The sequence below is a fragment of the Saimiri boliviensis genome, chromosome 11 (assembly GCF_048565385.1).
Source record: "Saimiri boliviensis isolate mSaiBol1 chromosome 11, mSaiBol1.pri, whole genome shotgun sequence".
Classification (NCBI taxonomy): Eukaryota; Metazoa; Chordata; class Mammalia; order Primates; family Cebidae; genus Saimiri; species Saimiri boliviensis.
The window spans coordinates 87,386,087-87,411,872 of NC_133459.1; the positions used below are offsets into that span (position 1 = coordinate 87,386,087).

Consider the following 25,786-nt stretch of genomic DNA (forward strand, 5'->3'; position numbering starts at 1 on the left):
GGACTACGTGTGCCACTACTTGCTAATTTTTGCATCTTTAGTAGAGACGGGGTTTCACCATGTTGGCCGGGCTTGTCTCGAACTCCTGACCTCAGGTGATTCACCTACCTCAGCCTCCCAAAGTTCTGAGATTACAGGCATGAGCCACCACGCCCAGCCCTTCCCTGCATCTCATTGTCCACAAATATTATAAATCATCTGCTTAACTGTCTAGGATTTTCAGCTAATTGTCCAATGTCTAGACAAAGGTGCTTTCAAATATTTATAATAGGTCAGGATATCAACTAGGATGTTTTATCAATTAATTGATTGATTACAGTAAGGAAAACACCCAAACCCCTCCAAAAACATAGAATTGCCTTTCCTGTTAGATACCTCCACTGCTGTACATATTGCTCAATTGTGACAACATGTCCCTCATGTTCCATTTTGGATTCCCTGCGGTGCGGCCTATGGTGTGGCCCTGAACTCAGGAGCCCCTGAAGGAAGGAAGCACACCAGCTGCTGTGGCTGCATTGCCTGTCCCCATGGGGTTTCCAGCCAGACAGGTGAGCACCTGCAGTGACACCCTTCCATCCACACCTGTCATCCTTCCTGCCCTGACTCCAGGTGAGGGCAGAGGGCCGCAGAATTACAGGTAAGTCTTTTTTTTTTTTTTTTTTTGAGACGGAGTTTTACTCCTGTCACTCAGGCGGGAGTACAATGGCGTGACCTCAGCTTACCACAACCTCCGCCTCTCAGGTTCAAGTGATTCTCCTGCCTTAGCCTCCCGAGTAGCTGGGATCACAGGAATGTACCACCATGCCCAGCTAATTTTAAATATATGTATTTTTTAGTAGAGATGGTGTTTCTCCACATTGGTCAGACTGGGATTACAGGTGTGAGTCACCGCACCTGGCCTCAGGTAAGTCTTCTTTACTCAGTCATCTATTCACTCACTCGGCTAATTCATTCATAAATTCCATTAATGTAACTTAGCAATTCCAAATAACCTAAACTTCCACCTGCCATGCAATGCCCTCACCACACACCTTGCCTGGTCAGCTAATTATTCCCAGGGATTTCCCATCCCTGTAATGCCATTAAAATGTCTAAACTAGGCCGCCTGCTTATAAAACAGCAAGTCAGAGTAAAAACAAAACTGGGCTTAGATCCAATGAATCACAACTGTCACAAAAGAGGCTCAGCCGGGTGCAGTGGCTCATGCCTGTAATCCCAGCATTTTGGGAGGCTGAGGTGGGTGGATCACTTGAGGTCAGGAGTTTGAAACCAGTCTGACCAACATGGTGAAACCCTGTCTCTACTAAAAATACAAAAACCTTAGCTGGGCGTGGTGGCACGTGCCTGTAATCTCAGCTATTCGGGAGGCTGAGGCAGGAGAATTGCTTGAACCCAGAGGGTGGATGTTGCAGTGAGCCAAGGTCGTGTCACTGCACTCCAGCCTGGGCAAGAAGAGTGAAACTCTATCTCAAAACAAACAAAGAACAACAAAACAGGCTAACAAAATGCTGCGGCCAGGTATGACTTGCTAAGTGATTTCTGAGACAGGGGATGGGACCTGGGAGCTGTCCAGCTCCTGAAAATATGCGGCAGAAGAACTAAGATTGTCTACACAGCAGGACAATGTGCCTCTCGCTGTTGAGGAGACTGGGGGTGGACAATCAGGCTTGGGGCTACGAAGCCTCTACGAAAAGGCCCCGACCGCACTGCTGAGCCAGCCCAGGGGCTCACACCCCCCCAAATCCCCAACCCCAATGCTGTCCAGAAGGCCGCAGGCCACACCACTGCTGGGTGAGGTTGAGGAAACGCTGCCGTCTCGCATCGAGGTTCTAGCAACTAACGTAAAACATGTAAATAATGTTATCAAAATTAGGATTTCATGTTGTTTCAATTCAAACAGATATTCAGTTGAGGAACAAATAGCCAGGTGTGGTGGCTCACACCTGTAATCCCAGCGCTTTGGCAGGCTGAGGCGGGTGGATCACCTGAGGTCAGGAGTTCGAGACCAGCCTGGCCAACATGGTGAAATGGCATCTCTACTAAAAATACAAAAATTAGCTGGGCGTGGTGGAAGGCACCTGTAATCCCAGCTACTTGGGAGGCTGGGGCAGGAGCATCGCTTGAGCCTGGGAGGTCGAGGCTGCAGTGAGCAGTTATTGCACCACTGCACTCCAGCCTGGGGAACAGAATGAGATCCTGTGTCTAAAAAACAAAGTATGTATGGTTTATCACAAAACCAGAATAACATATGGTAGCTTACACATTAAAAAAAAATCCTGCATATCATCAAATACTCAGGAGGAGTTTTCCTTTTTTTTTTTTTTTTGAGACCTAGTCTCGCTCTGTCACCAGTCCGGAGAGCAGTGGCGCAATCTCAGCTCGCTGCAATCTCTGCCTCCTGGATTTAAGCGATTCTCCTGCCTCAGCCTCCTGAATAGCTGGGATTACAGGTGTCCACCACCATGCCCAGTTAAGTTTTGCATTTTTAGTAGAGACGGGGTTTCATCATGTTGGCCAGGATGGTCTCTATCTCCTGACCTTGTGATCCACCCACCTCGGCCTCCCAATGTGCTGGGATTACAGGTGTGAGCCACTGTGCCCAGCCAGGAGGAGGTCTTCAAAAACCAATTAACCTCAGAAGGTGGGAGAAACACCAGGCCACGAGGACACAGGCATGGGAAATGATATTTACGTGGCTAAGAATCTGAGTTTCCTGTGAGAAACAACAGAAAAAAAAAATTATCCTTGTACAATGAGAGAAAATACTGTTTTTTTCCATAAAACCATAAGGGTGTGGGCAGTGTAAACCCAAATTATGCATGAGAGCTTCCCCAGAGCTCCGTGTGGGTGGAGAAATGTGTCCTAACTGCCGCCCTGTCTGCCATCTTGGTACTGGGAACCTGTGAGAATTTCCGAGCCAGACACCCTGTGTCCCGGCTTTTCCCAACAGATGCAGAGCAGTGCATGCATATCCCAGCTGGGCAGCGCCCAAACAGTGAGACAGGCCACCAGCTCCCAGAGCTGGGCCCTCCTGGCTCCTGAGGACCCTCTGGGGATGGCTCTGGTCAGTACAGCCCTTTCTTTCTCCACTCTCACAGCCGTGGGGTGCACATGCTCTTTCTGAAGCACTGAGACTCCCCCAGCCGAGGCCAGCAGCCGGACTCAGCCACGTCCTCTCCCTCACTCCAAACTTCCTCCTCTCCTCAGTCTTCACCGCTCATCCCAACATGGCCACCTGCCCCCAGCAGACCACACCGGAGTCCTGTGCACTGCAGCTGCTCCCACAGACTCGCACTCAACCCTCACTGCGGTCCTGGCTTTCAAGGCCATTGTGCCTGGGAGGAGACGGAGGTGTCAGCTGCTGTCAGGGCACCTGGGTTTTTCCCATTTGCTCCTGATGCAGTGACTGTCCCTGTGGGATCTGGCTGGGAACCTCTCTCCCACCCACTGCCAGAGACTCACATTCTGAGCCCAGACACAGCCTCCTTAGTCCTCAGGTATCACTGCCTGCTGTGGCACCCTAGGATACCTGGGAGGCTTCAGTGTGACTTTCCTGGCCAGGATCCCGTCTGACACCTGCATGAAGGCAAGTCCCTGACGTTCAGCTGGAGTTCTGCAGGGTCTGGGTCACCTTCCTTCCCGTCCGCCAAGTGCAGGTCTCCATTGTGGCCCCTTGGGTGGGGCTCCCAGGCTGCACTTTTGCCCCCAGGGCTACACCACCCTTCCCTTAGGCTAAGTCCTGATAGGAACACCCTGCAGGGTGAGGGAATAAGAGATTCCAGGTGCAAAAAAAAAATCAGCAGACACTTACCATCTGTACAAGAAACAAATGTACCCTTTACCCTTCTGTTGAAAAAGTAAGCTCTGTGTGTTCTGCCATCACTTCAGGGAAACCAGCCCCTGAATTACCCATTTCAGAAGCATGGCCCCCAGGTGCATGGGGTGGACACGAGCAGAGGGAAGGCGTGTGCATCTGACCCTGGACTCCAGCGCCGTGCAGAAAGAAACACAAGGGGCGGGCTTGGCTGCTGCCCTCCACCATCACAGTGGGTGAGTCTGCCTGACGCCTGAGCTCCGCGGAGCCCTCTGACGGGGGTAACACTGTCCCAGAACAACCGTAGGGAACAGAGTCAAGGAGACCACTCGTAAAACCAATGCCCTATTTTACTAAAAACCACATGTACATTACAGTTTACAAAACAGTCCCTTCCTTAACCCCATAAAAGAATGGGGATATTGAGGAGCAATGGGAACAGGTCCCCCTCCAAATGCTCAGGGCTACCTAGGCCTCCCCAGACCTCTGGTCCAGTGCAGGGCAGGGGACAGGAGAGCCTACTCAGGGTTCCTGGAGCCCGTCCGGAGCCCTCACTGCCTACCCAGGGCCAGAGGGACCACCTGGGGGGCCGGCCTCAGCTGGACTCACAGCCACTCCCTGCCTGGGCAGGGTCCAGTGTCAGGAAGAGGAGTGTGGGTACCCATAGTGGTTGTGGTCAGCCTCACCCAGGGTCACTGTCAGTGACAGGCTGGGCTTCTGTTCCAGCTCCTCCTCCTTTGGGCAGTGCTGTGGGGGTCGGGCTTTGAAGATGTCTGAGATGTAGCTGACCTGGCAGAATGGAGGAAGGTGAGACTGGGCAGGGGCTGGGCAGGCACCAGGGTCATGGGCATGAGCAGGAGGGGCAGGAACAGGGTCCCAGGTGGGCAATGAGAGGAAGAGTGCCTGTGGGGGAAGAAAGCCCTCTTAGTGGAGGACCAGTGGAGAGCACTGGGGCACTGACGAGCCCAGGGAAGGACTGCGGCATGCAGGCAGGAGACCCAGGGAAGGAACCAGGGGAAGAAGGTGTCCAGGGAAGGACTGGGTTTGGGGAGAGGGGTCCCAGGGGAGAAGTGGGGGAAGGGAGGGGCCCCCAGAAAGGATTGGGGTTGAGGGAAGGGGTCCCGGGGAGGAATGGGGGAAGGAGGGATTCCATGAATGGACTGGGGTTGGGATAAGGGGTCCAAGGGTAGGATGTGGAGGGGGGAAGGGAGAGGACCAGGGAAGGACTGGGGTTGGGGCAAGTAGTCTCAGCAGAGGAATGTGGGAAGGAGGGGTCCCAGGAATGGACTGGGGTTGGGGGAAGTAGTCTCAGCAGAGGAATGGGGGAAGGAGGGGTCCCAGGAATGGACTGGGGTTGGGGGAAGTAGTCTCAGCAGAGGAATGGGGGAAGGAGGGGTCCCAAGGATGGACTGGGGTTGGGGAAAAGGGTCCCAGGGGAGGAATGGGGGGAAGGGAGGGGGCCCCAGAAAGGACTGGGATTGGGGGAAGAGGTCCCAGGGGAGAAATGGGGAGAAGGGTGGGGTCCAGGAAAGAACTGGGGTTGAGGGAAGGGGTCCCAGGGAGGATGTGGGGGGGAGGGAAGGGTCCAGGGATGGACTGGTGTTGGAAGAAGGGGTCCCAGAGGAGGAATGGAGTGAGGAGGGGTCCCAGGGATGGGCTGGGGTTGGGGAAAAGGGTCCTGGGGAGGAAATGGGGGAAGGGAGGGGTCCAGGGAAGGACTGGGGTTGAGGGAAGGGGTCCCAGGGGAGGAATGGAGGAAAGGAGGGGTCCAGGGAAAGACTGAGGTTGGAGGAAGGCATACCAGGGGAGGATGTGGGGGGGGAGGCAGGGGTCCAGGAATGGACTGGGATTGGTGGTTCCCAGAGGAGAAACAGGGGGAAAAGGGGTCCCAGGGAAGGACTGGGGTTGGGGGGAAGGGGTCCCAGAGGAAAATTGGGGGAGGGGGGTCCCAGGTATGGACTGATTTGGGGAAGGAGTCTCAGGGGAGGAACGCAGGGAAGAGGGGTCCCAGAAAGGACAGAGGTTGGGGGAAGAGGTCTCAGGGGAGAAATGGGGAGAAGGGAGGGGTCCAGGCAAGAACTGGGGTTGGGGGAAGGCGTCCTAGGGAAGGATGTGGGAGGGGAGGGAAGGGTCCTGGGATGGACTGGGGTTGGGAGGTCCCAGAGGAGAAATGGAGGGAAAAGGGGGTCCCAGGGAAGGACTGGGGTTGGGGGGAAGGAGTCTCAGGTGAGGAATGGGGGGAAGAGGGGTCCCAGGGAAGGACCAGGGTTGGAGGAAGGGGTCCCAGGGGAGGACTCCGTGGGGCAAGAGTGTGCAGGAAAGGACCAGGGTTGGGCAGGGAGTGGTCTCTGGACAGCACAGGGGGTGAGTCAGGGTCAGAAGCTCACAGTGAGGCCAGCCACCAGCGCCCCCTTCAGGAGGCCAGTGAGGACGTCGCTCCAGTGGTGTTTATGATCAGACATGCGGGTGTAGCCCACATAGAGGGCGAAGGCCACCAGGAAGAACTGGACCGTGGGGTGCAGCAGCCGAGCCCACTTCCAGCAGAGCTGTGCCTGCATGTAGAGCTGGGACGGGAGAGGACGCCTCAGCCTGTGCCCTGCCAGGCCCTCCCATGCCCACTGCACAGATGGCAGCTCCGAGGCTGGGGGCACAAAACTGGCCAGCCCAGAGCCTCCTGTTTTTACAAACAAGTCAGTGAGTGCCCCCATCACCACCATGACCCACTCATTTTACAGTTGGGAAAACCAAGGTTCAGGGAATGGAGTGACTTGACAGGCGAGCCCCGGAGAAACGGACTTACTGCCAGGAACACCACGAAGTACATCCTAAAGGAGGTGTGTCCCGAGTAGAAAGACAACCTGGGGAAGGAGAGGCAGCAGGTCGGAGGGCAGGCGGCATTGTCCAACCTCTCCTCGCCCCCACCCCTGCCACAGAAGGGAGAGTTCAACACGGGAGCTGCCGACGTTACAGGCCACCAAATCCCAGGAGCACAGGCTGGTCCCTCTGTCCTTTCCAGTTATCTGATGATGGAATCAGAGTCACCAGTTGGGGCTGTGGCATGAGACACCTCACCCATGAAGACTCTGAGGCCTAAACCCAACACCCAGGGTGGCAGACGGTAGTGTCCAGCAAGCAGGCAACACCGGTTTCGTTTTCACTGCGTTTCTTCTCAGGATTTTCTCCCATCTGTGGAACTGAGGGAAGATTTCTTTTTATATAAATTCGAGATCCCATGAAGGGCACGAATGAAACACAGAAAATAGGAAGCAACAAAAAACTGGAAAAAAGTCACAATCAGCTTTTCTGGACCTAATCAAAAGCTTGCAGGAACCAGAGGAACACTTGATTAATATAATCCAGTTGAGGCCGGGCATGGTGGCTCACGCCTGTAATCCCTGCACTTTGGGGGGCCAAGACAGGGCGATCACGAGGTCAGGAGATTGAGACCAGCCTGACCAACATGGTGAAACCTCATCTCTACTAAAAATACAAAAATTAGCCAGGTATGGTGCCACATGCCTATAATCCCAGCTACTAGGGAGGCTGAGGCAGGAGAATCACTTGAAAACCTGGGAGGTGGAGGTTGGGGTGAGCCAAGGTCACGCCACTGCCTGGGCGATAGAGCGAGACTCCATCTCAAAAAAACAAAACAAAACAAAACAAAACAACAACAACAAAAAAAACAAAGATAATCCATTTGGATCTCAGAACAAACAGCTTTGTGGCGTTTTAACTCATCCTGGTCCCTCTCCCACCACCTAGACTGTGGTGGCCTGAGGGTGACAGACCACACGCCCAGCACAAGTTCAGAGAAGAGGCCTTATTTGCAACTGCGGACAGGGGTATGGCTCGAGGGCTGATCTTGATCTCACCTGACTGGACATTCTCCCAGTGCCAAGGTGCTACCTGGAGGACATTTGTAGGAAACGTTTACAACAAATTTGTTAGTCTCTGCTGCCTGGGGCCACGAGAACAGATGAGGCAAAAAACAGAGGAGCCAAATAGCATAGGAGAAAAGGCCAGGGAATAAAACGCTCTGGGGAATGAAGGCTTGGAACCTACAAGACCAGAGTGGTGCAGGAGCTTGGAAGAGGCCGGCGAGGGCCCTGCGCTCACATCCAGCTGGTCTTCCAGCTCTGCACAAGCAGGACATGAAAGTGAAGGCAGAGAAAACTTGTTTCACCGTGGAAGACATCTCTGTCCTATCACTAGCTGACCACCAGGCTAAAAGAACAGGAGGAGATGTCCACTCATCACAGTCAGAAAAGTCATTAAACAAATAACCACTGCAACAAACAGCAAGAACACACCCCGGGGAGGAGTGAGACTCCTATTTCCAGAGTGGTCACATTATAATATTCTAAACACACAGTTTAAAACAAAATAAAACAGGTCGGGCACAGTGGCTCATGCCTGTGATCCCACTGCTTGGGAGGCTGATGCAGGCGGCTCACCTGAGGTCAGGAGTTCGAGACCAGCCTGGCTGACATGGTGAAACCCTGTCTCTACTAAAAGTACAAAACTTGTCCAGCTGTGGTGGCGCATGCCTGTGATCCCAGCACTCAGAAGACTAAAACAGGAGAAGTGTTTAAACCCAGGAGGCGGAGGTTGCAGACAGCAAAGATTGCACCGCTGCACTCCAGCCCGGGTGACAGAGTGAGACTCTGTCTCAAAAAAAACAAAGAAAATAGGTCAGTTAAGATTATTCAGCCGGGCCAGGCACAGTGGCTTACATCTGTAATCCCAGCACTTTGGGAGGCTAAGGTGGGTGGATCATCTGAGATCAGGAGTTCGAGAGCAGCCTGGCCAACATGATGAAACCCCATCTCTACTGAAAATACAAAAAAATTAGCAGGATGTGGTGGTACATGCCCATAGTCCTAGCTACTTGGGAGGCTGAGGCAGGAGAATCACTTGAACCCAGGAGGCAGAGATTGCACTGGGCCAAGATCATGCCACTGTACATTGCATTCCAGCCTTAGTGACAGAGTGAGATTCTGTCTCAAAAAATAAAATGAATAAAAATAATAAAAATGAAAATACAAAAATTAGCCAGGTGTGGTGGTACACACCTGTAATTCCAGCTACTGGGGAGGCTCAGACAGGAGAATTGCTTAAACCCAGGAAGTGGAGGTTGCAGTGAGCCGAGATCGAACCACTGCACTTCAGCCTGGGCAACAGAGCCAGACTCTGTCTCAAAAAAGAGATAAAAAGATGATTTAGCCGTAATGGGCTTGGGGGCTCATGCCTGTAAACCCAGCACTTTGGGAGGCCAAGGCAGAAGGACTGCTTGAGCCCAGGCATTCTAGACCAGCCTAGGCAACATGGTCAGACCCTATTTCTAAGAAAAAAAAAAATGTAAAAACCAGCCAGATGTGGTAATGTATGCCTGTAGTCCCAGCTACTTGGAAGGCAGAGATGGTCTGAGCCCAGGAGTTCAAGTCCTGGGCAAGATAGCAAGACCCTCATCACTAAAAGAAAAAAAAAAAAAGTAAAAGGCAGTGACAAGGAACTGGATAAGGAAGACATAACCTAGGCAACCCTACACAAAATGACAGAGGGCCTTCCTTATCAGTAATTACACGCTGACTATACATAGATTAAACACTCCAACTGAAAGTCGGAGATTCGTTAAATGCCTTAATTCAATAAAAAGATTAATATATGCTGGAAAAAAGAATAAAAAGTCAAGATATGGCTGGGCGTGGTGGCATACACCTGTAATCCCAGCAGTTTGGGAGGCCACAGAGGTTGGATCGCTTGAGCTGAGGAGTAAGACCAGCCTGGGCAACATGGCAAAACCCTGATTCTACAAAAAACATAAATAAACAGTAGCTGGATGTGGCGGCCAGTCCTAGCCACTCGGGAGGCTGAGGCTGGAAGGTGGCTTGGCCTGGGAGTCCAAGGCTGCAGTGAGCTGAGATCACCGTCCTCCAGCCTGGGCGACAAAGTGAGCCTCTGTCTCAAAAAAATCAGAGACTGGACAATACATAAAAAACCCAGCCCAATTTTATGCTAGGTATAAGAGACTTACTTTAGAGTCAGAGACATAAATAGGTTTAAAGTACAAGACTGGAAAAAAAAATATTCCATGCAAACAGTAACGAAAAGAGAGCCAGAATAGCTATATTAATATCAGACAAAATGAACATGAAGACGAAAATTGTTGAGACAAAACTCATATGTATCATTCCATGATGATGAAAGGGTCAGTCTATCAAAAAGATAGAGCAATTATAAAGGTAAATGTAGTAAACCACAGAACTCCAAATTACATAAAGCAAAAATGGACAGAACATTACAACATGAACTTTCAAAACACAAGAATGCACTGTGTTCAAACAGTAAAAACATACAAAAACAATTGTTTTTATTCTATTTACTTACTCTCTTTTTTCTTTTTATTTATCTTTTTCCTGTAGCTTTGAGCAAAACAAAAACAATTTTTTTTTCTTGAGACAAAGAGTCTCGTGTCTCCTGGACTGGACCACAGTCAGCTCACTGCAACCTCCGCCTCCCGGGTTCAAGAGATTCTCCTGCCTCGGCCTCCTGACTAGCTGGGATTACAGGCATCCGTAACCAGGTCGGGCTAATTTTTGTATTTTTAGTAGAGATGGGATTTCTCCATGTTGATCTGGTTGGTCTCGAACTCCTGGCCTCAAGTGATTTGCCCACCTCAGCCTCCCCAAAGTGCTGGGTTTACAAATGTGAACCACCATGTCTGACCAAATTTTTTATTTTTTTTAGTCAGAGTCTCACTCTCTCACTCAGACGGCACTGCAATGGCACCATCTTGGCTCACTGTGGTCTCTGCCTCCCAGGTTCAACCGATTCTCTGCCTCAGCCTCCTGAGCATCTGGTATTATAGGTATGCACCACTACATCCAGCTAATTTTTGTATTTTAAGTAGAGATGGGTTTTTACCATGTTGGCTGGGCTGGTCTCGAACTCCTGACCTCAGGTTATCTGCCCACCTCGGCCTTCCAAAGTGCTGGGGTTACAGGTGTGAGCCATCTTGCACACCCTCCACCAAAATTCTTTTAAGAAAAAGAATCCAGGCACAGTGGTTCATGCCTGTAATCCCAGCACTTTGGGAGGCCAGGGTGTGCGGATCACCTGAGGTTAGTAGTTCGAGACCAGCCTGACCAACATGGAGAAACCCTGTCTCTAGTAAAAAATACAAGAGAAGCCAGGCGTGTTGGTGGGTGCCTGTAGTCCCAGCTACTCAGGAGGCAGAGGCAGGAGAATTGCTTGAACCCAGAAGGTGGAGGTTGCAGTGAGCCAAGTTCACACCATTGCACTCCAGTCTGGGCAACAAGAGCAAAAACCCATCTCAAAAAAAAAAAAAAAAAAAATTAGAAAAAGAAAAAGAGAAGGCAGACACCAAAGACCACATAGTGTATGATTCCATTTATATGAAACATTGAGAACAGGCAAATCTACAGACAGAAAATAGGATAATGGTGGTTGCCAGGGGCTGGGGGAGGAGTGACAGCTAATGGGTACAAGGGTTCTTCATTTCGTTTCCTTTCCTTTTTTTGAGACAGGGTCTCACTCTGTCACCCAGCCTAGGGTAGGCACAATCTTGGCTCACTGAAACCTCTACCACCCGAGTTCAAGTGATACTCCCATCTCAGCCTCCCCAGTAGCTGGGACTGCAGGTGCCCACCACCAAGCCTGGCTAATTTTTTTTTCTTTGAGATGGAGTTTCACTCTTGTTGCCCATGCTGGACTGCAATGACACAATCTCAGCTCACCACAACCTCCACCTCCCGGGTTCAAGCAATTCTCCTGCCTCAGCCTCCCGAGTGGCTGGGATTACAAGCGTGTGCCACCATGCCTAGCTAATTTTGTATTTTTATTAGAGACAGGATTTCTCTATGTTGGCCAGGCTGGTCTCTTAACTCCCAACCTCAGGTAATCCACCCACCTCAGCCTCCCAAAGTGCGGGGATTATAGGCGTGAGCCACCTAGCCCGTCCTAATTTTTTGATGTGTTGTAGAGACAGGGTTTTGCCATGTTCCCCATGCTGTGGGGTTTCCTTCTGAAGAGATGAAAATATTCTGGAATTAGGTAGAGGAGATGGCTGTACAGCATTGTGAATGTACTAAAAATGAACTGTACACATTAAAATAGAAGAAATGGTGACTTTTATCTTATACAAATTTTATTTTGATTTTTTTTTTTTGGTCTGACATTACCCTAGGCTTGAAAGTCAATATTTTGATTTTTTTAAAAAGGACAACAATGAGTTGAAACGTTTAAAGACCTATCAGTAGAGATGGTAAGAAGACAGTGCAGAAGAGGGCAGGGCTGAGACTCGGGGGAGAGAGCACACTCCTGCAGGCCTCCTGCTGTCTGTGGAGTGCCTAGAGCCCAGAGGCCCCACTCCTGCCTGACCACCTGCCTGCTGGCTCCTCACCACCTGGCTTCTGCGGCTTCTTCAGCTCCCACTGCCCCCCAGAGTGAAGGTTGCTCATCCACACTCACCTGGCCTCAGTGACGTCAGCAGTGTTTCCCCTGCACACCCTCTCCAGCTGCACGTAGATCGAGCAGTTGACCTGGCTCCACTCGGGGTCACAGACGGCCAGGAAGTTGGGGCGCAGGCGGCTGATCGTGTACTTGGCCAGGTCCGTCAGAGACTGGCTCACGGCCACCCCGAACAGGAAGGTCCCCAGCACCTTGTACATAGCAGCCAGTAGTTGGTGAAGTCGGAGCGGGAATAGAGCCGGTCCGTGTGCACCAGGTAGGCTTCTCCCACCACGACCTGGGCATGGGGCAGCTGCAGCGACCAGCGGAGGTCCCGGTCAGCCCATGGGCCCTCACTGGGCCTCAGTCCTCCCCACGGGCCTCCCCAAGGCTGCTGCAGAGCTGGGGACTCTAAAGGAGCCCTAGATAGACTCGGTAGCTCACGCCTGCCATCCCAGCACTTTGGGAGGCTGAGGTGGGTGGATCACCTGAGGTCGGGCGTTTAAGACCAGCCTGACCAACATGGTGAAACCCCATCTCTACTAAAAATACAAAACTAGCCTGTGTGATGGCGCATGCCTGTAGTCCCAGCTACTGGGGAGACTGAGGCAAGAGAATCACTTGAACCCAGGAGGCGGAAGTTACAGTGAGCGGAGACCCTGCCATTGCACTCCAGCCTGGGCAACAAGAGTGAAACTCCGTCTCAAAAAACAAAAGGGGGTTCCCATTACCCACAAGTACCACTCGGGGCAAGGCTGTGTCCCCCAGCTCCCCACAGACCTCCAGGCCACCCGCATCAGGAACCCAGGGTTAGGCTGTACCCCATCCTGCCCCCTCCTTGTCCTCCTGAACCACTCCTGTCTTACAAAGATGACGGTGGCCGTGATGGTGACCCTGACCATGAGCCCATGGGTGATGGTGTCTGGTCAGTAGGGGTACCGGGTGGAGTCATCCCCGCAGTAAAATCCTCACTTATACAGGGCATTAACCAGCGACAGGGAGGCTGGAGGGGGAGAAGGGCCTGGGAGCTGCGACGTTCTCCAATCAGCTGGGCTGTGCCCCACACCTGCCCTGCCTCGAGGCCTCCCACTGACAGCAAGAAAGAGCTCTTCTCACAGCATGTGGGAGGCCCAAGCGACACTCCTTTCCCATCGCCCTCAGATGAGCACTACTCCCCAGGCCCTCTCCCTGTCACACCCTCCCTCTGCTCCTTGAACAAACTGGGCAAATGCTCACCTCAGGGCCTTTGCACAGGCACTTCTCTCTGCCCAAAGTATCTTATTTCTATTTTTAAAAGTAGAGACAACGGTCTCATGTTGACCAGGCTGGTCACAAACTCCCGGGCTGGAGCGACCCCCCAGCCTCAGCCTCCCAAAGTTCCAAGATTACAGGTGTGAGACAACGTGCTGGGCACTAAAGTGACTCTCACTTCCGCTCAGTTTCATCTCCCCTCCCGGCTGTCCACACCGGCGTCCCTCTTACAAAAGGAAAGGTCTGTTTAGCCCTGCGTGGCGTCGCATGCCTGTAATCCAGCTACTCGGGATGCTGAGGCAGGAGAATTGCTTAAAACCAGAAAATGGAAGTTGCAGTGAGCCGGGATCGCGCCACTGCACTCCAGCCTGGTGACAGGGTGAGACTCTGTCTCAATTTATAAAAAGAAAATAAATAAATAAAAATAAAAGAGAAGATCTGCTCTTTTTCCCTCTTGTTTCATGTGGCATTATGCAGTCACCTGTGGGACACTGGACTTAATCTCCCCCACTCCACCCGCCAGCACCAGGAGGGGCCTATTGTATTCAGGACAGAGACCCTGGAGGCTGCTCAGAGCCTGGCCAGGGTGGATGTTTAATAAACATCTGTTAAAACAGGCGGGACTTATTTCAACCTAAGAACTGGCCAGAGAAGTCAGGAAAGCACCAAAGCAGGGGCACAGCGGAGGTGCCTTCATGCTCGCCCCTGCCCGTCACTGACTCTCATGCCAGGGCACATGCCAGCCACACAGTGAGTCAGGGATCAAAGGCACATTCTCCTGAATTCCACACTTAGAGAAGGTGTCACATGGCACTGGGGCTCCCGGGGCCCTGCTGAGCTGAGGGGCCTGGGAAGCCAGAGTCAGCTACAGAGCGCAGGGCCAGGGGCAGCTCCCTGTTCCATGCGGCAGGTGCACAGCGAAAGCGCAGGGTGTCTACCCCAGAGAGAAAAGAAGGCAAGGCGTCTTTGGCCCAGCAGGGCAAGGACAAAAAAGCGTGGCTCTTCTGAATTCTGAGAGTTTGAGGAGGGGCAGGGAGCCTCACACTCCTCCCTGCATGCCAGCTGCAAGGGTCCTAGGACACGGCACGCCTTTGATGCTGGCTGAGTCTGGGGAAATAAAGCAGTGAAGACAGCAGAGGTCTGCCTCACAGGGCGGACGGAATGCAGAACAGAACGGGCAGTGCAGGGGCCCGGAGTGGGGATGGTGCCTGGAGAGGCGAGCGCTGGGGTAGAGGGAGCTGCCATGTAAGAGCCCAGCTTCTGCGGGGGCGCAGGGTCGGCTGGCGCCGCCGTAAGTGAGGGCAGAGACCAAGGAGGAGGTTCCTGCAATTGCCGCGCAGTGGAAGGTCAGGGTCACAGAACTCCAGCAGCTCCCTGCGTCTCTCAGCAGGCGGAGGCTCACACCGGCCGCCGTTTCCGACCTCCCTGCCCCAGTAACTCCAGCTAGAGACTCAGACACCCCCATGACAACCGGCCCCGGGCTTCCCTCTGCCTGGAAAGCTCGCCCTGGGGTCCCCAGAACAGGCACCTTCTCTTGATTTGACCCCCGAGGGCCTTCCCGCCCTCACGCTGCCCCCACAGCCCAGTCTGGAACCTGTGAACAGCACTGTGACGGGCTGGAGCTTCCAGAATGGAGGTGCCCTCGGCCTGGCCTCCACCCTTGGCACACAGCAGCCACACCCAACCCCACCCTGGCAGCACCTCCAGGCTGTGCTGTGCGGCCTCCAGCAGGCGACTCCGCGAGGCTGCCCCTCCCTCACAGGCCGTTTACAGAACCGTTTCGGTTACTGCATGCTGCTGAGCGCTTGGCTGCCAGAAAGTGCCACACACGTTTAAGTAACTGACAGCACAGCTGCTCAGGACATGGCACCCAGGGCTGGCAGACACCCCACAGGACATGGCACCCAGGGCTGGCAGACACCCCACAGGACATGGCACCCAGGGCTGGCAGACACCCCACAGGACATGGCACCCAGGGCTGGCAGACACCCCACAGGACATGGCACCCAGGGCTGGCAGACACCCCACAGGACATGGCACCCAGGGCTGGCAGACACCCCACAGGACATGGCACCCAGGGCTGGCAGACACCCCACGGGGACCTCGTGCTGTCCCCTGGCCCCCTCTAACAAGGGTCTACTTTGGAGGTCATAGGGCTTGGCCAGAGAACCAGGAAACACGCTGGGGAGGAACACGCCCCCGCCCCCGGCGATGACAGAACTGCGGGGGGGAGGGGGCATTTTCCCTTCAGCCACAGAGCAAACACTAGGCCTTTGTTCCCGGGATCCTGGGGGGGAGGGGGAGGCTTGGGGTGCCGCTTCCCGATCTGGCCAAAAACCCGCAGGACAGGTTTGGGTCTCCCGAAGCCCCATAACCTGGGACCCAGCTTTTCTCTCTAAGTGTCTCCCCCGCCCGAGGCACAGGGATTCGGATCCCACCGACGCGCTGGGCGCCAGGGCCAGGTCAGCCCCTCCGCGAGCACCCAGAGCACCCACCCGGGGGCAGAGGCGCGGACGTCCGGGGAGATCCACGGCGGCTACCACCCCTTGGGCCCGCCTCCTGCGTGAATCACAGCTCAGGCCTGGAGCGGCGGGAGGGAGGTGTAGGCGGCCCTTGCACGGCCACTTCCTGCTGCCGGGCAGGGAGGCAGCTCCTGCACCCCGGGCGCTTCGAGACCCCCCAGCCCCCCCCCCCGGCCCGAGACGCGGGAACCCAGAGGCCTGGCAGGTATGTACCGCGCGGCCTCCGGGGTCCATGGAGGGACGAAGGCGCGCAGCCTCCCGGTTGCTGTGAACCTGCGCGGAACCGGGGCGTGTCCGTCCGGGAGGGTCCCCACACCCGGGGCCTCATGGCTCTTACCGACCAGCAAGAACAGCACGTCGAGCAGCACGAAGGCCCACGGTCCCCGACGCCACTCCCTGCGCGTCCTGGCCAGGCTGCAGGTCACGTGGCCGCGGAGCCCGTCCTGGGCAGAAAGGGGGAAGTGGGGTAGGGGTGAGGGGAGTGGGAGAGGAGAGGAGAGGTGGGGAGGGGAGGGACGGAGAGGGTGGGGAGGAGGAAGGGGAAGAGAGAGGGGAGGGGAGCGGCACGCGGCACCGGGAGGAGTGGGTGGGGCGAGCGTGTGGGGTCCGCGGGGACCGTGCGCGGCTGGAGACCGGGGCCCTGACCCGTGCTGTGCGGTCCGCACGCAGTGGTGCAGGGCTCGAGGGTACCCGCGGTGGAGAAGGAAGGCGGCAAACGGCAGGACCGCGGGGCCGCTGGGAGGGTGCGCTCTGGCTCCGCAGTAGGGGCCCCCCTACTTTCCTCCCAGGAAGTGGCACCCGTGCTGCGCACCTTGAAACCTCCGAAAGGGCCGGGCGTGGTGGCTCACAGCTGTCATCCCAGCACTTCAGGAGGCCGAGACGGGCCGTCACGGGTGGTCAATGGTTGGAGACGAGCCTGGCCAACATGGTGAAACCCCGTCTGTGCTAAAAATACAAATATTAGACGGGCATGGTGGCGCGCACCTGTGGTCCCAGCTACTCGGGAGGCGGAGACAGGACAATCCCTGGAACTCGGGAGGCGGAGGTTGCAGTGAGCCGAGATCACGCCACTGCACTCCAGCCTGGGCGATGGAGCAAGACTCTGCCCCCCAAAAATAATCAATTAAAAAAAAAAAAAGCCTCCGAAAGCAGGAAGGGGCCTGTGGCTTCATGACAGGGGTGTTTCTTTTCTCCTAATACTCAAAATCCTGTGTACGCTTCGATCCCCGGCATGTCACAAGCTCAGGTTCCTCGGCACCCACCCTGCTGACGGTGTAGGGTGTCCGGGCGTACCCCATGTCCAGGCGCCCTTCCTGCCAGCACACTGGCGATCCCATTTCATGGAAGAGCACGGGGGCATGGGGAGGTGGGAACCCATGAAATGGCGCCGGGTTCTGTGCCCCCACCAGGTCCTCGGGAGCCCTGAGCTGAGGGTGCCTGGGGGCTGAGGGCGCCCAAGCCAGGAAACGGAGGCCCAAGGGGTCCTTTCAGCCAGGACCAGCAGGGAGGCCTCAGGAGTGTCAGACCCACCCCTCCCGAGCCCAGCCTTGACCTCTGCCACTCCCGGTCACTTAGTGGGGCGTGGCCGGGCTGGGCCCCCGGGTCCACCGCCATCCTGAGCCTTCAGCACTACGATCAGCCCCCTGGCCCAGCAACGCCAAAACAGGGTGCGTCTCAGCAACTGGACTTGAGCTGGGAGCTCCTCAACCCTGCTTCCTGGATGGTCAGACACCTGCACCTCGGGCAAGGGGCTCCTGGGAGACAGCAGAGGCCACGGTGGTGCCGGGTGGGAGGAAACGGTGCAAGCTGCCCTGTGGCTTCGAGTTCCCCTGCTGCACTCATGGTGGGGCTGGGCTGGGCTGGGGCTCCAGCTCCAGCTCCTGTCGGGATTAGCGTGCCCAGCATAAATAAATGCTACATAAATGTCGCCTTCAGCATCCCTGCTGCACTTTGCCTCATACTTCAGCCTGTCTGCAGAAGAGCGACTGCTGCTGTCCGTGTAGCCTTCACAGCGCACGCGCACTTTCTGCTACGATGGAGAGGGTGCTGCATCACACTGGAGTCGAGGAAAGGCAGGGTTCTTCAGTGAGCACCTGCTGTGTGCTGGGGGCAAGGGAGAGGTCACTTGGAGGGGCTTGCCACTGTGGGAGGGGGGAAGACAGTGGGGACTATGGGATTGGGCCAAGCCAGGAGGGAGACACCCAGGAGAGGGGAGAAGGTAAACCTGGGAGGATAGAGGGTGGGGTGGGGGGTGGAGGCTGTTCCCCTTTCCATCCTTCTCCTTGGGTCAGGATTTGGGTCAGCCCTTAAAATCCCTGGGCAGGGCAAGGATTAAAATGTGGCTGGGGAAGCAAGAATTCAGATTAGGGTCAGGACTGGGTTGTCTCCTACATTTGCTGACTGCATCGACCACACTTCAGGGGACTTCCTGTCAGAGCTTTCTCAGCTGTGTCTACAGCTGCCGCAGCTACCTGGTCCTCCCTTCAGGAAGAAAGTGCAGCCAGGGCACCTCCCAGCAGGGACAGAGCTGGCCAGGAGGCCAGGCCTCTGCGCCTTGCTCCTTCACCTGCACGTGGCAGAGCTGGAAGTGGGTGGCAGTACACGGGCCCCAAGCTGGGTCCCCTAGAGACAGGACCACCCCTGGGGGCCCAGCCGCCACCCCTAGGCAAGCAAGCCCCTCTCCACAGGCTCTGCCACCTCGGTGCCTCATAGTAACCTGGATGGCTCCAGGTCTGCCTCCAAATGGACACTTTGGAGACTGAGACACCTGTGAAGGGGACAGAAGGGGGCCTGGAACACAGTAGGTGCCACCTCAATGCAGCCAGCCACTGCATCTGCCCTCACTTTCTGTGCTTCTCTGTGACTTGACAGGTGAAATACCTTGCCCAAGGCCAAAATGGGAGTCGTCTCTCAGGTTTCTGGCGTGGGGCTCCTGGAGCCAAGCAGGTACCCATCGGTGGGTCCGACGTGCAGGCGGTGGGCAGGGAAGGTGGAGTGGGTGGATCCCTCAGTCTCTGTCTGAATAAAGGGGACAAGACAGTAGCTACCACCTGGGCTTGTGGAGAAGATTAAACAGTTGGTGAAATGCTTGACCCAAAGACAAACACTAGGAAACATCACTGAACAAAATACGGAGTCAGCGGGTATCACATGTTTGCTGGGTCAAGATGTAAAAGGTACTTCTTCCCGGGGTGAAGATGAAAAAGTGTTGGAAACCACTGCCTTCAGGGTCAGAATCTAGGACTCCTGAATTCAGAAGCCTGCTAGGACCGTACAGTCCCTGGTTGGGTGCCCCTTAATGCATTATCGGGTAACCTGACAGTCAGGGACAGGGCAGCCCTAGGGCTTCAGCACTCAGTCTGCTGTGCTCTGTCTGTGAGGAAGTTTGCACTGGGCACACCAAAGAAAACCACATAGCAACAGCCCTGCATGCAGGGACACCCTCCCTGCACCTCATCTGTAAGTGCTGCGTGCCATCTCAGTGTGCCTGAGGGCTCACCGTCCCCGTCTCTGCCCCCAAGCCAGCACACAGTGGGTGCTCAGGCCGTGCATACTGGGATGACGTCACCCCCGGAGGATATGACAGCAGCAGGGAGCTCGCTGAGAAAGTTTTAACTGGGTCACAGCATGACACCCAAGCAACAGTGGAGGCAACGGGTGTGTTCCCGAGGGGAGAGTTGGTTTCTGCAACCTCCGCCTCCTTGGTTCAAGCAATTCTCCTGCCTCAGCCTCCTGAGTAGCTGGGACTACAGGCCCGCACCACCATGCCTGGCTAATTTTTTTGTATTTTTAGTAGAGATGGGATTTCACCATGGTGGCCAGGATTGTCTTGATCTCCTGACCTCGTGATCTGCCTGCCTTGACCTCCCAAAGTGCTGGGATTACAGTCGTGAGCAACCGCACCTGGCCAACACATTTGTTTATCTGCAATTCGAATCTTAAGTGGACATCCTGTATTTTATCAGGCCACCCTACCCAGGAACCACAAGGCCCACCAGGGCGAGAGGAACAGCTGGGTCAGGTCAGTAGGGACCCAGACAGTCCCACTCCAGAGCCGGGGCATCCTCAGCACAGCCTGGGCCTGGGAGGCTGAGGCTCTGGGGACAGTGGCCAGGCCAGGACCATCAGCTCTGGGCAACTTTCTCCCACCCCTATTCCCCGCCACAGAAACTGTCTAAGGAGGTCCCATCTCCAGGAATGCCCTGGCTAAGGCCTGCTTCCTGGCATGGCCACTGACTCTGTCCAGAACAGATTTCTATATTTGATTACCAGGTAGGAGGTCACAAAAGACCTTCATTTTTGGGATTTTCCTGTAATCTTGGATTACAGGCACGCACCACCACACCCGGCTAATTTTGATATTCTTAGTGGAGACCGGGTTTCACCATGTTGGCCAGGCTGGTCTCAAACTCTTGACCTCATGAATACAAATTCTCAATCTTTTCATAAAAGGAAAGCATTCAATAAACTAACACAAACAAATAATAACTTTTCCTTATGGCCGCCGAAAAGCTTAGAACAATCAGTTTGTCCTAGAGAGGTGCAGGCTCTCCTGAGGTTACCGAGACCAAGTCTGCCGGAGGCCTAATTAGTCCTAGGAGCCTGGTGTGGAGCGAATGCAGAAGAGCCCCAGGGTAGAGCGGGTCCTTCAGATCCTCCTGCCTGGGTCTGGGCTGCAGGAAAGGCATGATTCCACCACTCCAAGGCCAGCCCAGAGGCAAAGCTGCACTATGCAAGCTGTGACCAGGCTGACCCAGCTTGAGTCGCACACATCAACCCAACTGCTGATGGCCAGGGGCAGGGCCTTCCTGGGGCAAAACAGTATCCCTTCCACCCCTTACCTGTCTTATGCACATCTAGGGCACCTGCAGAAACACAACACACTACGAACAGGAACGTGCTCAGTCAACCAGCAATGTCCACGCAGGACACCATGAACAGGAACGTTCTTAACCAATGACATCCACACAAGACACCACAAACAGGAACGTGCTTAGTCAACCAGTGACGTCCACGCAGGACAGCATGAACAGGAATGTGCTTAGTCAACCAACATCCAGGCAGGACACCACGAACAGGAACGTTCTTAACCAATGTCATCCACACAGGACACCACGAACAGGAACGTGCTTAGTCAACCAGCGACATCCACACAGGATACCACGAACGAGAACATTCTTAGTCAACACATGACATCCCCTAAGTGAGCAATGGTCTCTCCTGGCTCCAACCTAATATTCCAACCAAATCAAACTTCCCTGAAACATGTCTCCACTCCAGCTAAAAAAAAGTGCTAAGGCTCCCCACTGCCACCTCCTGGTTTCAGATTCCTCAGCCTAAGAGGGACGGCGTTCCCGCACTGCCCTCCTGACCTCCATACTCACCCCACACAAACAGGACGCTCATGCATCTGGGTGGCTGCGCCTGGCAGGCCACGGGGTCCTCCCTCTTGCTGCTCCTTCTCCATGAGGCCCGCCCCACTACTGAAGTGAACAAGGGACCCAGGCCCGGCAACCAGAAAACCCCTTCTGTTCGGCAGCTCCTGATTCAGGTGCAGGCACAAGACCCAGCGACCAGGTTTACCCAGTAGTTTTACTGGAACCATTGGGCAAGACTCAGGCTTCCCACAGAAATCACAGGTGCCAGGCTGTGTGCCTGGGGTTCCTGGTGCCACCTCGGTCATCACAATGGGAACTGCACCTGAGAATAAGGTCAGTTCGGGCAGCAGGAAAATAGAAGCATCAAAATATCATAATGTGGATCATGACGCCTGAATCCTGTTTCTAAAGGCCCAGGCACCCCTGAACTGGCTCTTAAAAGTTTAACTTCTGGGCCGGGTGCGGTGGCTCATGCCTGTAATCCCAGCACTTTGAGAGGACAAGGCGGGCAGATCACGAGGTCAAGAGATCGAGACCATCCTGGCCAACATGGTGAAATCCTATTTCTACTGAGAATACAAAAATCTCTGAGTGTGGTGGTACATGCCTGTACTCCCAGCTACTCGGGAGGCTGAGGCAGGAAAATCACTTGAGCCCAGGAGGTGGAGGTTGCAGTGAGCCGAGATAGCGCCATTGCCCTGCAGCCTGGGCAACAGAGCAAGACTCTATCACAGGGAAGCAGTGGGGAAGAGTATAACTTCCATCAGCACCTCAATTTCAGACTCTCAAACAGACGGTAAAGGGAAAATGATCTGATGACCAGCAGCCAGTGAAGAGGCATGCTGAACAGTCTGGAATGTGTGTCTAACCCAAATTAACCCTGCCAAAGGACTTGCTTAAAAAACAGAATGGACTGGGTACAGTGGCTTATGACTGCAATCCCAGCACTCTAGGAGGCTGAGGTGGCTGGGTTACCTGAGCTCATGAGTTCAAGACCAGCCTGGCCAACATGAAGAAGCCCAGTCTCTACTAAAAATGCAAAAATTAGCCGGGTGTGGTGGTGGGCGCTGGTAATCCCAACTACTTGGGAGGATGAAGCAGGAGAATTGCTTGAACCTGGGAGACAGGGGTTGCAGTGAGCCGAGATCACCTCACTGCACTCCAGCCTGGGCAACAGAGCAAGACTCTGTCTCAAAAAAAAAAAAATAAAAAAGGACAGGGTGCAGTGGCTCACTCACGCCTGTAATCCCAGCATTTTGGGAGGCTGAGGTGGGTGGATCACCCGAGGTCAGGAGTTCAAGACCAGCTCAGCCAACATGGTGAAACCCCATCTCTATTAAAAATACAAAAAATTAGCTGGGCATGGTACGGGCGCCTGTAATCTCAGCTACTCAGAAGGCTGAGGCAGGAGAAGCACTCGAACCTGGGAAGTGGAGGTTGCAGTGAGCCGAGATCTCACCACTGCACTCCAGTCTGGGGAACAGAATCAGAACATCTCAAAAAAAAAAAAAAAAAAAAAAAAAGATTGCAAAGCAACAGCATGACAATTATTAGTAATCATTATTAAAAGGTTAAAGATTGCTGAAGACGGGGGGGAGAAATGGAGAATTTCCACAGAAAAATTAAAAACCCCCAAGAGCAAATATTAAAAATAAAATATACAATACAGCAATTAAAAATTTTGTGACACGGACTAACTAGCAATCTGGTACATCAGAAAAGAGGACTGGTAACGCCAAAGACATGTTGATAGAAATTTTTTTTTTTTTTTTTTTTTTTTTGAGACGGAGTTTCGCTTTTGTTACCCAGGCTGGAGTGCAATGGCGTGATCTCGGCTCACCGCAACCTCCACCTTCTGGGTTCAGGCAATTCTCCTGCCTCAGCCTCCTGAGTAGCTGGGATTACAGGCACGCGCCACCATGCCCAGCTAATTTTTTGTATTTTTAGTAGAGACGGGGTTTCACCATGTTGACCAGGATGGTCTCGATCTCTTGACCTCGTGATCCACCCGCCTTGGCCTCCCAAAGTGCTGGGATTACAGGCTTGAGCCACCGCACCCAGCCGATAGAAATTATTCAAACTGCCCGGGTGCAGCAGCTCACACCGGTAATCCCAGCACTTTGGGAGGTCAAGGGGGTGGATCATGAGGTCAGGAGTTCGAGACCATCCTGGCCAACATAGTGAAACCCCATCGCTACTAAAAATACAACAAAACTTAGTCGGGCATCGGGGCAGGCGCCTGTAATCCCAGCTACTGGGGAGTCTGAGGCAGGAGAATTTCTTGAGCCCAGCAGGCAGAGGTTGCAGTAAGCTGAGATCACACCACTGAAATCCAGCCTGGGCGACAATGCAAGACTCCATCTCAAAAACAACAACAAAAAAAGAAATTATTCAAACAGTAGCACAGAGACAGAAAATAAGAGAACACAGAGAGACCCGTGTGACAACCCCCAGGCCCATCACACGTGACTGCAGAGACCTGTGGGACACCACGGCCATGATACAGGTGAACGCAGAGGCCTGTGGGTCACCACGGCCGTGACCCAGGTGAACGCAGAGGCCTGTGGGTCACCACGGCCGTGACCCAGGTGAACGCAGAGGCCTGTGGGTCACCACGGCCGTGACCCAGGTGAACGCAGAGGCCTGTGGGTCACCATGGCCGTGACCCAGGTGAACGCAGAGACCTGTGGGTCACCACGGCCGTGAGACAGGTGAACACGAGACCTGTGGGTCACCCTGGCCATGATACAGGTGGATAGAGAGACCTGTGGGATGACACACAGCACATGGCACATATACCAGAGACCCAAAAGGAAGACAGAGTGGGACATCAGAAAAATTTGAGAAATATTCTATCAGAAACTGAACTCTAAGGAAGAAAAAGAAAACAAACATTTTCAGAAATCACGGTCAAGACTTCAAAATCTGTTAAAATGCACCCACCCTCAGGCTGATGTCGCTCAGTTCAGAAAAGTAGACCCAGGTACATCACAAACTGTCAAAGTCCAAAAAGTACAAGAAAATCATGTATATGGTCCAAAGAGATTTCATATTTATAAGGTCCAGCCCTATAGGGTCCTGTGAACCCCTCCCTGCAGGTGCAGAGGTGAGAAACTGTAGAAATAAAAGACACAGACACCGAGAGAGAGAAGAGAGTTCGGGGGTCCACTGCCAGCCGAAGCACGGAGATCTGCAGTGGCCTCGAGTGCCTGGATGCTCTGACTTAATTTTCTGAGTACAAAGCAGGGGTCGGGGAAGGTCAGGGAGGTAACGGTGGTAGGTGACAGGATCAGGTAAATCTCGTGTCTTGGAGACAGGGGGCCCAGGACTTTCACGTGGCTGAGGTCAGGAGAAAACCTAATACATCAGCGCTCTTCATATATTTGTCAGAAATATCAAGGACATCAAGATTATGTTACAATTATTCTTACCTTTTAAGAAAAAGAGAAACCAGGTGCAGAAGCAGGGCGTCAGAGTGGACGTGGAACATGACCGCTGAAGCCATTATCACAGAGACAGTTAAGCCCCTGGATGTCTGCAGCCCTCCCTGACAGCTGGCAGGCCCACCACAGGAGCTTGGAGGAGCAGAGTTTTCTCCTGCCTTCCCCAGGAAGGAGACATCTCGGCCATTTTGGACACCTCCTCCCCTAGCTGGCTAAACAGCAGGTGCTTCCCCAGGGCTGGGAGGAGCTTCCCGAGAACGGGTACTGCACACAGCCGAGGAGCCCTCCAGCAGCCCCTATGCAGGTATGACAGAGGGCTTAGGGCATCATGACTTAGGGTCACTTTGTTCACAGTGTCACCTCAGTTCTATGCTTCATAACCCAAGAGTCATTAGTAAGATTAAAGGCTATATTGAGTATATATCTTTATAGGTAACTGTAAGATTATATATGATTATAGGAAGGAATAACTATGTGCCTACATTTCTAATTCTCTTCTAAATCAATATTTATATGGGAACAGGCTGAGGCTTCAGACCCTTGCCAGGGCACTTCCACGGTCCCCCCTACATATATTAAGGAAAACAGAAGAATGAGAAAATTCCTCATCAGAAACAACAGAGAGCAGGCATGAATAGAACTTTAACAGGCCAAAAGAAAAAAAATTGTCCATTCGGAATTCTGTATCCTGTAAAAATCTACTTCAAAAGAGGAGGAGGAGCCAGGCGTGTTGGCTCACGCCTGTTACCTCAGCAGTTCAAGACCAGCCTGACCAACATGGAGAAACCCATCTCTACTTAAAAGTACAAAAATTAGCCGGGTGTGGTGGTGCGTGCCTGTAGTTCCAGCTACTCAGGAGGCTGAGGCAGGAGAATCGCTTGAACCCGGGAGGCAGACGGTGCAGTGAGC

At 53.8% G+C, this 25,786-nt stretch overlaps 1 protein-coding gene across 4 annotated transcripts; it reads right to left on the bottom strand.

The window, feature by feature from the left end:
• Nucleotides 1–3,931: 3,931 nt before the first annotated feature.
• LOC101048961 (phospholipid phosphatase 2-like) lies at nucleotides 3,932–16,475 on the bottom strand. Of its 4 annotated transcripts, none has more exons than XM_074381156.1 (6): nucleotides 16,394–16,475; nucleotides 12,305–12,596; nucleotides 6,918–7,008; nucleotides 6,615–6,672; nucleotides 6,202–6,378; nucleotides 3,932–4,717 (listed from the first exon to the last, which is right to left on the bottom strand). In XM_074381156.1, the coding sequence occupies exons 3-6, from the start codon at nucleotides 6,998–7,000 to the stop codon at nucleotides 4,454–4,456; spliced, it is 582 nt and encodes a 193-aa protein (XP_074237257.1). In that variant the 5' UTR covers nucleotides 7,001–7,008; nucleotides 12,305–12,596; nucleotides 16,394–16,475; the 3' UTR covers nucleotides 3,932–4,453. The 4 variants fall into 4 exon arrangements, with proteins under 4 accessions (XP_074237257.1, XP_074237258.1, XP_074237259.1 ...); XM_074381157.1 differs by lacking the exon at nucleotides 16,394–16,475 and adding an exon at nucleotides 13,150–15,445; XM_074381158.1 differs by lacking the exons at nucleotides 12,305–12,596; nucleotides 16,394–16,475 and having other exon boundaries at nucleotides 3,932–4,603; nucleotides 6,918–7,986.
• Nucleotides 16,476–25,786: the final 9,311 nt, after the last annotated feature.